Source organism: Colletotrichum destructivum, chromosome 2 (genome assembly GCF_034447905.1).
Source record: "Colletotrichum destructivum chromosome 2, complete sequence".
In the NCBI taxonomy this organism is placed as follows: Eukaryota; Fungi; Ascomycota; class Sordariomycetes; order Glomerellales; family Glomerellaceae; genus Colletotrichum; species Colletotrichum destructivum.
The window spans coordinates 4,670,126-4,681,941 of record NC_085897.1 but is presented as its reverse complement, the minus strand read 5'-3'; the positions used below and the strand labels follow the sequence as shown (position 1 = coordinate 4,681,941).

At 55.2% G+C, this 11,816-nt stretch overlaps 5 protein-coding genes across 5 annotated transcripts; 2 read left to right on the top strand and 3 right to left on the bottom strand.

Moving 5' to 3' along the window:
• Positions 1-634: 634 nt before the first annotated feature.
• On the top strand, positions 635-2,603 carry CDEST_03620 (Putative CRAL-TRIO lipid binding domain, CRAL/TRIO domain, CRAL/TRIO domain superfamily). The gene is made up of 4 exons (XM_062919779.1): positions 635-1,069; positions 1,163-1,212; positions 1,275-1,398; positions 1,463-2,603. Exons 1-4 carry the CDS (start codon positions 893-895, stop codon positions 2,138-2,140), a joined length of 1,029 nt encoding a protein of 342 aa, XP_062775830.1. The 5' UTR covers positions 635-892; the 3' UTR covers positions 2,141-2,603.
• On the bottom strand, positions 2,462-3,646 carry CDEST_03619 (uncharacterized protein). The gene is made up of 2 exons (XM_062919778.1): positions 3,280-3,646; positions 2,462-3,098 (listed from the first exon to the last, which is right to left on the bottom strand). The coding sequence occupies exons 1-2, from the start codon at positions 3,451-3,453 to the stop codon at positions 2,607-2,609; spliced, it is 666 nt and encodes a 221-aa protein (XP_062775829.1). The 5' UTR covers positions 3,454-3,646; the 3' UTR covers positions 2,462-2,606.
• Positions 3,647-3,926: 280 nt separating this feature from the next.
• CDEST_03618 (uncharacterized protein) lies at positions 3,927-6,410 on the bottom strand. The gene is made up of 4 exons (XM_062919777.1): positions 6,033-6,410; positions 5,847-5,914; positions 5,751-5,793; positions 3,927-5,693 (listed from the first exon to the last, which is right to left on the bottom strand). The coding sequence occupies exons 1-4, from the start codon at positions 6,217-6,219 to the stop codon at positions 5,578-5,580; spliced, it is 414 nt and encodes a 137-aa protein (XP_062775828.1). The 5' UTR covers positions 6,220-6,410; the 3' UTR covers positions 3,927-5,577.
• A 483-nt stretch (positions 6,411-6,893) lies between these two features.
• On the top strand, positions 6,894-8,648 carry CDEST_03617 (Putative AAA+ ATPase domain, ATPase, AAA-type, core, nucleic acid-binding protein). Its single transcript, XM_062919776.1, has 3 exons — positions 6,894-7,272; positions 7,329-7,427; positions 7,491-8,648. The coding sequence occupies exons 1-3, from the start codon at positions 7,076-7,078 to the stop codon at positions 8,458-8,460; spliced, it is 1,266 nt and encodes a 421-aa protein (XP_062775827.1). The 5' UTR covers positions 6,894-7,075; the 3' UTR covers positions 8,461-8,648.
• A 1,423-nt stretch (positions 8,649-10,071) lies between these two features.
• CDEST_03616 (Putative folliculin) lies at positions 10,072-11,556 on the bottom strand (the record flags this gene model as incomplete). The annotated part of the gene is made up of 1 exon (XM_062919775.1): positions 10,072-11,556. The coding sequence occupies one exon, from the start codon at positions 11,554-11,556 to the stop codon at positions 10,072-10,074; it is 1,485 nt and encodes a 494-aa protein (XP_062775826.1).
• Between the last annotated feature and the right edge of the window lie 260 nt (positions 11,557-11,816).

Genomic DNA, 11,816 nt, shown 5'->3' with positions numbered 1-11,816 from the left:
CTCTAATTTCGGGTTCCGGCCTGAAGCCTTGGAGGCCTCAACCGGACAGTGCAACTCTCATGAAGCCCAGCGTGTTTCTATTTTGTGCAAGACCACACATAATGGATGGACAAGGCGCATTTTGGCCCCGTGAGAGTGTCATCATGTGCAAGCCCAACATGGAGCCTGTTGGAATCTTTGGCCATCCGAAGTCCAGCCCAGTCCAGGCTCAGCCAAGAGCTTGTGGCATATCTGCCAGTCACCTGAGTGCATACCACTTTCGCAGCCACTGCTTGCCACAAAAAGAGAGAAAAAACTCCCTGAATCAGAACAATCCAAGCCACATATGGAGCTGTGTCGAAGCGAGCGCTGCCAACGACACACCAATCTTCAGCGTCTCTGGAAGCTGGTAAGTGGGTCTCCGTAGATTACATAAGGCAAGCATGAAAAGACATACGTACCACCACCCCCGTATACATCTCTTTTGCGGGTGCGTATGTGCGGTGTAGACGGCCGGTGAAGAGCCAATTTGAGGGGCAACCAGGGGGGGCAACAGTAGGTGCGGGACTGGTCAACCGTCGCTATGACGAATTATTGCATTCCGCCAGCAACCTCACTGTAACTCGACCTCCCCAAGCCTCCCCTACTTTCCCGCTAGAGATCTTCCTTCTCGTTGTCCCCACAGCCCAGCTTCTTTCTCCTTAAACACATCTACCTGCAATCCGCCTTTCTCTCAACGAGCAACAACTGATCCTGTGCTCGATCAACCGTTGTTTTCGTCTTAAATCCCACTACCTCTTCCATTTCGCCTCTCTTTGTGCATTCTTCCAAAATCCCTCGTCATTCCCATTCTTGCTCTCCTACACCGATCCCTCTTCACACGTAAACCGAAGACCCTTAGACGAGCCCCACCATGTCCCAGCAGGAACTCGACCCGAAGTACGACCAGTTCGACTTCCCGACCGTTGCCGCGACGGCCGCAAATGGTCACCCTGGCCACCTGACGCCCGAGCAGAAGGCCCAGGTCGCCCAGTTGCGCCTGATGCTGGAGTCTGATGGCTACAGCAAGCGTCTTGATACCCTGACTCTGGTAGGTTTCCTCTTCTCGAGCTAGACCGTACGATGGGAGGCGATTTGTGTACCCATTGTTGTTTTATCCTCCCTGCTAACACTGGTACCGTAGCTTCGTTTCCTTCGCGCTCGCAAGTTCGATGTCAACCTGGCCAAGCAGATGTAAGGAATGCGTTGTTTCCAATACCAAACGATGTACTTGTAGCTGACCGAATGACTCTTAGGTTTGTCGACTTCGAGGAATGGCGGAAAACTACCAAGCTTGACGACACCGTGCCGACCTGGGAGTACCCCGAGAAGGAGGAGGTCTTCAAGTTCTACCCTCAGTACTACCACAAGACCGATAAGGTAGGATGGCTCCGGAATTGGGTGATGGAGCCGTATCTTATGTCTGCTGACACATAACGCACAGGATGGCCGTCCCGTCTACATCGAGCAGCTTGGCGGCATCGACCTGACCGCCATGTACAAGATTACGACCGCCGAGCGCATGTTGACCAACCTGGCTGTCGAGTACGAGAAGTGCGCGGATCCCCGTTTCCCCGCCTGTTCCCGCAAGTACAACCACCTCGTCGAGACGTGCTGCACCATCATGGACCTCAAGGGCGTCACCATCACTCGCGTGCCCCAGGTCTACAGCTACGTCAAGCAGGCCTCCGTCATCTCCCAGAACTACTACCCTGAGCGCCTCGGCAAGCTCTACATGATCAACGCCCCCTGGGGTTTCTCTACTGTCTGGAGCGTTGTTAAGGGCTGGCTCGACCCCGTTACCGTTCAGAAGATTAACATCCTCGGCTCGGGCTACCAGAAGGAGCTCCTCAACCAAATCCCCGCTGAGAACCTGCCCAAGTCTTTGGGAGGCAAGTGTGAGTGCCAAGGCGGCTGCCATCTTAGCGACGCCGGCCCGTGGCACGAGCAGGAATGGACTAAGGAACCTTGGTGGGCGAAGCCCGAGGCCAAGGCCCCTGTCACCAACGTCATTGAGAACCAGGGTGGCGAGACTGTCACTGCTCCCGCTGGTGGTGCCGCTCCCGCTCCCGCTGCCGCCGCCGATGTTGCCGCGGACGCCAAGGCCCCTGCTGCGGCATGAGCGCTTTCTCCGGAAGGCTTGCGTGCGTTGAATCCGAGGACGTGATTGTCATTTGAGTTGCGCTGCTGGATGGGCAGCTAGAGAGAAAGGCGTTGGCAGATTTGTTGTTGCATCTGGGGTGAGGCAGGAATAGGCGTGAAGCCGGGGGTGGTTTAAAAACAAGAGCTTCTTTTTGTAGAATCGCTCATACATGCGGTGGTCCTGGCAACATTTGCTGCTTTCCATTATACATACTTTCGCTTTGGCTGTTGGATCGTTCGTAATAGAATAGTTCATCATGACTGACCGGCGACTCTCGTCGCAATTGAAGTGTGACACAGGCTACATCATCCGGTTTGATTCATCTTTACAAGTAGTTGCATGGGCTGACAACCCTTTTCTAACCCCTATGTGAATTGTGGTATAAAAGCCCCCAAAACGCCGAAACTCCCAGACATTACGGCCCCTCTCCATGTGAATATGCTGTTCACGATCGTTCAGTGACGGTGTACTCGCCCGCGACCCTCGCTCTCTCCATCTTGGCGACTGTAGCTGGCATCTCCTTCTTTAACTTGCCCAGCGCGCCGACCGCGCCCCCAAAGATCTCCTTGACCTCAGTCCTCCTTTCCATCTCTTCGAGCGGGAGCGCCTCGGCCTCGATCACGTTCGCCTCGGCCTCCCTCGCCTTCTTGGCGGCCTCGAGCGCGGCCTCGTCCGAGGCGACGGCGGTCTTGAAATCGTGCGTCATGGCGGCGGCGACGGCGCCGGGGACGGACTTCTTAAGGGCGGCGATTTCGTTAAGGAGGTCCTCCTCCTCGCGGGCGAGATCTTCGACGCGTTGGCGGAGGCGGGGATCCCAGGGCTCGTAGGCCTCCTCGGGCTCGTCGGAGGGATTGAGGGAGAGGAAGGCGGTGGGATCAGCGTCGAGACCGTTGATGGATAGGTTCGGGGCGGCATGGGTAAATGTTTTGTCGATGTACTGTTTCCGGGTGGGGGGTGCCGACTGTCAGTGATCTGGTTTATATCGCAACCGTAAAGCGCGCAGCAATCAGCCCGTATCGTCGACATGCGAAGGATAGTCACTTTGCAGCTGCAAAAACGGGCTTGTTGAATTGTGACCGAACAGAACCATTCAAATGTAAACAAAGGGGAAGTCGTACCTCGTTCACGAGCCGCTCAATAGGCACCCGGAGCTCATCTTCTCCTGCATTGCTGCCCTCTATTTGCGGGAACGCATTGTCGAGTTGGTCCCGTGCGGCGCGTCGGACATTGTTGAGGAGGAATGCGAGGTCTTCGTGGGACTGGAGCTCGATTTTCCTATGCGCAGACTCCATCGCGTGTGCCTGAATAGGCTTGAGAACAGGGGAAAGAGAGGGTGTCCCGTAGTCAAGGAAGTGATGGCCGGGTACGTCGTCAGGTGTCTGGTACTCTTTTCGGTGATGCGCCGGAGCTCGGGAGTGATGTTTACGTCGGACAAGCGCGCGGCCCCGGATATCTAAACAGCAACGGCGCGTGTCAAGCCCCGTCGTCCGACGTTCCTACCTACCTTTCGGCCCCTCACTCGCACGTCCTTTAATCGTAGATTCGTTATCTTATCACTATCGACATGTGACTTCAGGTCGCTGCCAATTGCAACGTCAACCCCCCATGAACTGCCGAGATCGGCCAATGCGTAAGACACCTTCCGCGAGCGCTAGACCATTCAATTATGTGGACCACGGGCCAGCAGATGGACCTAGAGTCCAAGGACTTTTTTGTAATAAAAAGTGACTTCTTATCCCAGCGAGATCAGTAACAAATCCTGCGCAGAATCATCACCAGGAATGAAAGCGAAGGGCTCGTCATTTCCCAACCCTTTCTTTTTTCTTCCTTTTGTTTTTTTGTATTCCCCAGAATCACTGGGACTTCGAAAACAAGAGGACGGGCAGTGCACTGCTGAATCGCAGTCCAGGCCAACGGCAACAATCCGCGGATGACGACAATGCCAATGATAGTAACAATTTACCCTTCCCCTACGAACCTGGGTATATGCATTCATTCCAGCAGACGGATGGGGGCGGATACTGTAGTCAGCTGCTCCTTCACCGGCCCACAACGTACCGCGCACTCAACCAGCTCGGGAAGGACGGCCACCGATAGCAACGATTCTCGTTTGCCAGTTATTATCCGGCGACGTCTGTCGTTCATGAAGGTCCTCTCCCCAAGGTTCATGCTTCTCGGCGCTATGACTGCCAAACTGGGACGGACCTGCATGGAGGGCGAGCCGTAAGGTCGTAGCAGCGTCGAATCAAACACCGAGAATCCAGCGCGGGGTCCACGCTTCTTGGTGGCACCTTTTGGGGCAAAGGGGGGCCAGCATGGGGAAGGCCTGAAAGAAGCGGGGCATCATCTTTGGGGAATGATGGTCCTCGGGTGCGCGGTAAAGTACACCGCACAGTGGCGCCGGTCGGTCTGGACTGGAAACCGGACCCTCCCTGTCTTCTCACCTCTGCGGTTCGACGCCATCTGAGGCGGAATGGCGCTCAAACAGGCCGCCTGGCGGCAGGCCGACTTAGGTAGGAGGGTTCGAGTCAGACGTTGAAGATGCTGTTTCACCAGAACATTAAGTCAGTATGGTTCTGCTTTTGGTGGGTTTCGTCACTTGCATGTTGAGTTATCCGCATTGCACATTAGCGACTTGGTCTTGTTCTTGTGGTTGGTTGATGTCTGACGGTGTTGTCGTTGTAATTGTTGTTGTAGTTGTAGGGGCTGAGGAGGTCGGTCCAATTGCTGACATGACCCGTAACCCTGGTGTGGCAGCCGAATTGTGCTACCTTGGCCATCCAAACTCTCATATATTTTCTGGAGTTAGAATCACGTCGGATAGGCCCGGAAGCCGCGCAAGCATCCGGACTCATTGCTTTAGTCGCCGATGACGAAAAATGGGCCTGGAACAGTGTCTTATGGCTCTATGGGACTATGGAAGGTGAAAAATCAAGATCCCAAAGCCGCAGCAAAAGTAAAAGACATGGTACACGATCGAGGTTGAGAAGAGGGTATGTACTGGCAAAACCTAGGAACGCCTCGGTCCAACTAACGGCAACAAACAGATAAGGAATAAAGCGCGGCGAAACCTTGTCTCGCCCACATGAAGTCGCAACTCCCCCGGATGATCCCCCAAGCCCAGGTACTAGAAAGAGGCCGTTGTGCCGATAAAAGAGGAAAAATGCTGGATGTACTGTGCTTCCACTCAGTGTGTGCCCATGCCCGTACGTCACCGGTCCGGGCCTGGCCTCATCCGCCGTGGTAGGTCGTAAATCAGTCTGATGAAAGGGTTAAGAGGACTTGGGGAGGGGTACAGGTCGTATCCGGACGCCGTAATATGGAAATGAAAGGATGTCTCGTGAGAATCGTCGGTCTAAAGCACGCAAGACGTGGATATTCGTGTGTAGCGTCAAGGTCGCCGTCGCAAGGCACCGTTATTGGGGGAACATGTTGTTGATCTCTTCGTCGCTGAGGACGATCTCGTGTACGGGTTCCCGTCGGTTCTCGAGGGGGACGTAGTCGCAGTCCACATAAGACGGCAGGAAGATCTCTGGTATGGACCATCAGCTTGAGGTGGGGCGGAGGCTGATTGAAAGTCGGGACATACCTGGGTTCCACGCAAAGCCTTGGCTTGAGGAGAGATAGGTGATCTGATCACGGGTGTCAGCCAGCGTCCGATGCGACAGGATGTAAGCGAATTTACCAGGCGGGGAGTGCCGTTAGGCTCGCCGATATTGATCACAGTGCTTTCTTGCTTCGATAAAGCAGAGCCTATCCAGCATGTCAGTAGGCGATAACAAGTAGCCAGTGACGACCAAAAGACACCCATGTTATGCCAGGCTGCAAGGGGCCGGGCTTTGTTACTGTAAGGCACGGTGGGGTCACGTACTGAGAAGGCTAGGACGGCGTTCGTGGACCGTCTTTTGCTTCTGAACGGATGAAGGAGACGAAGTCCGAGGCGAGCTGGAGTACGTCGACGAGGAAGAGCTGGTAGCACCCCGAACCTGGGCGGACTGGTGGTGGTGATATGTGTTGGCTGACGACGGTGTCATCGGGATCGCAATGGACGACGACATGATGTTTGTGGTATTAGAGGGGAAATGAGAGACTCCGACGGAGGACGATTAACTCCGGGAATGACAGGGAGCAATCAAAAGTGGTGAAAGGTAGGATGAGGAGGGACGCACACCCAGGCGACTTGTTGGGTGGAGAGACCAGTGGTGTATCGTCGGGGCGAAGGAAGATGATGAAAGAGTCAAGGTTGGGAATACTACGAGACCGAAGAGAAGATAGGTGTGCCTGTGACTGATACTGTACAGTGCTAGGTTGCTTGCCGTGCTGGGACCTAACGAGGCATCCGGTGAATGACCGCCCGCATCATCCCATGGGTCGGAGGCTTGATAAGAGGCAGGTGCCGGCGCAGTAGGCATTGCTAAGGTGCGGCAGTGACACTCACCGACGCCTCTAACAGTGGATTGCGGGAGAGACCCTCACATCATCGTGGCAGGGATCACTCCTTGGGCAGTCTCCACAGTGTGCATGGGGTCCATGGGCTCCACTCTGACCAATCGGAGTCACTCGCAGTCCTTGAGATGGGCAGGCACTCCGCCCTGCTCCAAGGCATCTGCTCAGCCAATCATTCAGCCACAAAGAGCCAGTAAGGTCTGCCTTGGGGAGCTGCGCTCACGTGATACTAAGCTTCGATGATGTTCCTGACTAAGCCGGGCTGAGACGCTGCATGCGTATCCATTGACGCCTACAGCAAGCTAGAGCAAGCAAGCACGACTGTCGAGCTTGAAAACAACAACCTCGCCATCGCCAACGACACTGCCCATCTCCCTGCGACCCTACGTTTGCTGCGATCGACGAGATAACTCGCCTTAAGAAAAGCGCCGTTTCGACGATTTCAACACCTGCCGAATTTCCGACACCATGGGTGACGTTCTGGTCGAAAACCCGGCCAACCATACCGTCCCTCACAAGAAGACGGCACCCTCAACAATTCCTAGTATTGAGAACTTTGAGGGCATCTCGACGGAAGGAGGTGACGATTATGCTACACTGAAGAAGCTCCAAAGACAACTTGAGTACATACAGCTGCAGGAAGAGTACATCAAAGATGAGCAGAGGTGGGACTCATTCGGAATCGCCGCACGTCATCTGGTTCACTGACACGCCGTCGCAGGAGTCTGAAGCGCGAGCTCGTTCGGGCTCAGGAGGAGATCAAGCGGATTCAGAGTGTCCCTTTGGTGATCGGCCAGTTCATGGAGGCCATCGACCAGAAGTACGCAGACCCCACACAAAGCTCCCAAGTCACTCGAGCCCACCATAGCTAATCCCATCGCAGCACCGGCATCGTACAGTCTTCCACCGGCTCCAATTACGTCGTCCGTATCCTATCCACCCTCGACCGGGAGAAACTCAAGCCGTCGTCTTCCGTCGCTCTCCACCGTCACTCGAACGCCCTTGTCGACATCCTCCCTCCTGAAGCGGACTCCTCTATCGCCATGCTTGGCGCCGACGAGAAGCCTGATGTCACGTATGCCGACGTTGGTGGTCTGGACATGCAGAAGCAGGAGATCCGTGAGGCTGTGGAGCTTCCGTTGACACACTTCGACCTCTACAAGCAGATCGGTATCGACCCTCCTCGTGGTGTGTTGCTCTATGGACCCCCCGGAACGGGAAAGACCATGTTGGTCAAGGCTGTGGCGAACTCGACGACGGCGAACTTCATTCGCGTTGTTGGTTCCGAATTCGTGCAGAAGTACCTCGGTGAAGGTCCCCGTATGGTCCGCGACGTCTTCCGGATGGCTCGCGAAAACGCTCCTGCCATTATCTTCATCGACGAGATTGACGCCATCGCGACGAAGCGTTTCGACGCCCAGACCGGTGCCGATCGTGAAGTCCAACGTATTCTGCTGGAACTCCTCAACCAGATGGACGGTTTCGATCAGACCGCCAACGTCAAGGTCATCATGGCCACCAACCGAGCCGATACCCTCGACCCCGCGCTGCTCCGTCCCGGTCGTCTGGACCGAAAGATCGAATTCCCTAGCTTGAAAGATAGACGCGAGCGTCGTCTCATCTTTTCTACTATTGCCAGCAAGATGAGCCTCGCTCCCGAGGTCGACCTGGACTCTTTGATTGTCCGCAACGATCCCCTGAGCGGTGCCGTCATCGCCGCCATCATGCAGGAGGCTGGTCTTCGCGCTGTACGCAAGAACCGTTACAACATCATTCAGAGCGACCTTGAGGATGCCTACTCGAGCCAGGTCAAGGGCACGAGCGATGAGAACAAGTTTGACTTTTACAAATAAGCAACAGGCGCTACCCGGGCGGGAAAAGCGCTTGGAAACGAGGGCGTCTGCCAAGGGAGGGGTGGCAAACTGCACGCGGCAAGGCTGTCGATGTTATGGCACGGGGGACACGGCAAGGGAAGAGATAGACTTTTCAAAGCTTTGGTAAGCGAAGCTTGGCGTCGCGTTGTACAATACACTTGATAAACAAGCTGCGCTGCCGTCTGCACGATCACCCGATGAACTATATGCTAAGTGATGTGATATGGCAGGCGAAGAAAGGCTGCGTGAGGCACGAAATCTTACGGGACGATGGGAATTGAGAGAGGTCTCTGGAGATTTAATCGTTGGCAGCCATTAAACGGGTGAATGGATCATGGAAGCGCCCGCAAAATGGCGTCTTGTCCAACGTGCGCAGCCCCTCCATGCGCGGTGACCAGACCACCGCCGCCGGCCGAACGATCTTGGGGGGCATGCCAAGTCGGCGCGGGGCGATACGGGAAGATAGATACCTACGACAAGTGTCCCCACCATTTCCTTCGGGTCCCGGAGTTCGGGTTCTCCCAACGACATCTCGATTTCTCGAACGCCAAGGTCCTTCCCAGGCGGCCGGAACCCCCACCCCCCCTCTCCCCCTTTTCCCTATCACAAATCACTTTCCTGACCTCGAGGTTCCCGCAAAACATTGCCTTGTCGTCGATATAGTACATACCCAGATGAGAACAGATTCTGTGTGCGAACGACGACCAGATGAACGACAGACTTTCATCCTCACACCTCGGACTCTGTGCTACGCGCGAGAGCAAAATCAGTTGATACTGTCAAGTGTAATATACTTGACGATCGGACCTTAACATAGAAAGAGACTCCGGGATTTGACTTGTCGCTGATATTATTTTTTATTTCTGCCAGACACGTTTTTATCCTTTGCCAAGATCCTGTTTGCAAACCTGATTTCCCCCATCTCTCTAAATGGTGTTTTCCCTTCCCGTTCCCCTTTTCCCAAAGCCGTTTCCCCTCTCCTCTTTTCCATAAGCCATGGCCTGGAAGCCGTTTCGTCTAAGTCTGAATGGAGCGGGGGAAATAGAAAAGACGACGAAAGAGAAACATGAAGCATTAGAGTGTGAATCATAAAAGGCATGCCAGAAGTCGTCAGACCATACATGCTATGAAAATATAACAAGCCACTCGTTGAAATAAAACCAACCCCCAACCGAGTCCGTAGCAAAGCCAGTCTGCTTACTCGCAAAACGATTAAAAAGGGCTGATAACAAGACTCCGATGCTACCGTCGCTGATGCAGAAAGTCATGGGTGCAGCATGAGATGACATTCATCTCAGCAAGAGGGTATATCCGTCATTCCCTTCACAAACTCTCCTTTTCCGACTCGTCTTCTCCGTTTTGAGCAGCGGGCAAAGGCAATTAACAATTAGCATTACCCATTTACTGCTTGTTGGTTGAAAGTCCCTTGCTGCTCCACGTAAATATTGTAGAGCGAACTCGGGGTAGACATCCAAGCAGGTGAACACCGCGCGCTACCGATTCGGTTGCCCCGTAGTATCTCGTAGCGTCGTGCAAACGAGGACAGAGAGACAGTGTGTCGTAAACGTATATGTACAGCCACCAGAGTGACTATGAGCTCAGCACAACGCCGAGCTCAAGCATAAGCTTGACGAACTTGGCGTGTAGATCAATGAAAAAATCAGGCATGCCGACGAGCTCGGCAAGGCCACGCGCCTTGAGAGATACCCCGCCGGGGCCGCCTCCCATCCGTCTTGAAAAGCCGCCGCCTCCAGTGAGGAAGCTGCTGCCACCACGGTCGGGTCCCTCTCTATCCGGTCTGTTGATGGTATGATAAGAGCTGTGGTGTTGCGGGCCTCCCACTGGGCTGGCCTCGGCCGCCTTTTCTGCTTCGGCTTCTGCCAGTTGTTGGATCCAGGAGGCGAGATCGCGGAAGGCGGTAGCCATGAATCCAAATGTTTTCATGGCCAGCCGCTCCTTGTGTGTGCTCAGTGCAAGGAAGGCATACACACGCTTGTGACCTCGGGCGTGCATATCCGGGATGCGGAATATGTAGGCTGTCGTGTACCCGTTGACGGGGTCTCCGAAGAAGATAGGGCCCCCGGAGGCTGCAGCTCCAGCACTATGTGTCGTGACGAAGGCAGGCATGTTGCTTGACTGTGGCGAAGCGCTCGGTGTGAGATTGGCGGGCGCACGAGGGAGTGTCTCCAGTGACAAGGTGCGCAGACACGAGGACCGCACGATAGAGAAGGAAGTCGCGATGAGGGGCTCGTGAGTTGAGGTATAGTCGAGGTAGTGGGTATGGCTCGTGTGTCTCCCTGAAGACATGCTAGATCGTGTCGTGGAGGAGCCCGTTGCTCGTCGATGTATTCGCTCAGGCTGGCTTTCACCGTCGGTATCGCTAGCAGACGAGGTTTGCGAAGCTGGTGGTGATGATTGCCCGTACACTCTCGCGTAAGGCGCGCGAGTGCGCAAGGTAGGGCCGCGCTCGGCTTTCATATCGGTCTTGTCTTTACCTCCTTGTCGCTGAGGCAGTGTCAACGCACAGTTGTCGCAAGGGCCGGCACGTTTTGTGACATATTCGTCGTAGGTTCGGCGGAAACTCGAGTCGCGTCGTGGCTGTGGTTGCTGCTCTGATATGCGGCGGGGGCTATCGGGTGGAGTCTCGATGGCCGAAGGCGACAGTGGCGAGGCCGGGGAGTTGGCGGCGGAAGCACGAAGCATGGCGGCGCGCTGGACCTGAGCTTCATTCTCGGAGGCGGGCAGAGACGAGCTGCGATGGGCGTTGAGGTGCATGTTGCGCAGGGCATCGGACATGGCCATAGTCTGGTTCAGAGATCCTGTTGTCGCCGGGGCGCTGGTCCGGGGTCGGAGCTGGTCCTGATCGGCATAACCGGCAGCGCCATCATCATAGCATGTGGTGCATGGAACGGGTAGGCCCTCGGTGACCATGAGCGGGGTCGGGCCATGTTGGTCACAGTAGTGAGCGAGGCATAGCTGAAGGCCGGTCATTAGCGACTGCGAGTTCGGTGATTGAGGCATTGTTGCGCTGTCTTCGCGAGTGACGAAGGTATCCTCAAACGACGGGAAGCGCATGGTGAGGGATGCAGCGATCTTGTGTGAACGAGATGAGACAAGACAGCCACGGCAACGCAGTAGTCTCGTACTACAACAAAGAGCAGAAGGGTGTCTCAAAGAACAAGTGCAGACATGACGATGGTGGAGGGAGGCGGCGATAACGGGGGACGGTGGTGCAGGTTATGCCCAGGATATACGAGTCGTGGCATGCGCCCGTGGGTAGAGTTGAGTGTGTGAGAGGCAGGGTGTATGCGAACAAGCATGGAGGAGGCCATGGC

What these genes read in the sequence shown, in the direction of transcription:
- CDEST_03620 (XM_062919779.1), top strand. Translation starts at nt 893, where the DNA reads ATGTCCCAGCAGGAACTCGACCCGAAGTACGACCAGTTCGACTTCCCG. An exon ending in GTCTTGATACCCTGACTCTG is followed by an intron (nt 1,070 to 1,162) that starts GTAGGTTTCCTC and finishes CTGGTACCGTAG; the next exon opens with CTTCGTTTCCTTCGCGCTCG. An exon ending in GTCAACCTGGCCAAGCAGAT is followed by an intron (nt 1,213 to 1,274) that starts GTAAGGAATGCG and finishes AATGACTCTTAG; the next exon opens with GTTTGTCGACTTCGAGGAAT.
- CDEST_03619 (XM_062919778.1), bottom strand. Translation starts at nt 3,453, where the DNA reads ATGGAGTCTGCGCATAGGAAAATCGAGCTCCAGTCCCACGAAGACCTC. An exon ending in TTGAGCGGCTCGTGAACGAG is followed by an intron (nt 3,099 to 3,279) that starts GTACGACTTCCC and finishes ACCCGGAAACAG; the next exon opens with TACATCGACAAAACATTTAC.
- CDEST_03618 (XM_062919777.1), bottom strand. Translation starts at nt 6,219, where the DNA reads ATGTCGTCGTCCATTGCGATCCCGATGACACCGTCGTCAGCCAACACA. An exon ending in CTAACGGCACTCCCCGCCTG is followed by an intron (nt 5,794 to 5,846) that starts GTAAATTCGCTT and finishes ACCCGTGATCAG; the next exon opens with ATCACCTATCTCTCCTCAAG. An exon ending in AGGCTTTGCGTGGAACCCAG is followed by an intron (nt 5,694 to 5,750) that starts GTATGTCCCGAC and finishes GGTCCATACCAG; the next exon opens with AGATCTTCCTGCCGTCTTAT.
- CDEST_03617 (XM_062919776.1), top strand. Translation starts at nt 7,076, where the DNA reads ATGGGTGACGTTCTGGTCGAAAACCCGGCCAACCATACCGTCCCTCAC. An exon ending in TACATCAAAGATGAGCAGAG is followed by an intron (nt 7,273 to 7,328) that starts GTGGGACTCATT and finishes ACGCCGTCGCAG; the next exon opens with GAGTCTGAAGCGCGAGCTCG. An exon ending in ATGGAGGCCATCGACCAGAA is followed by an intron (nt 7,428 to 7,490) that starts GTACGCAGACCC and finishes ATCCCATCGCAG; the next exon opens with CACCGGCATCGTACAGTCTT.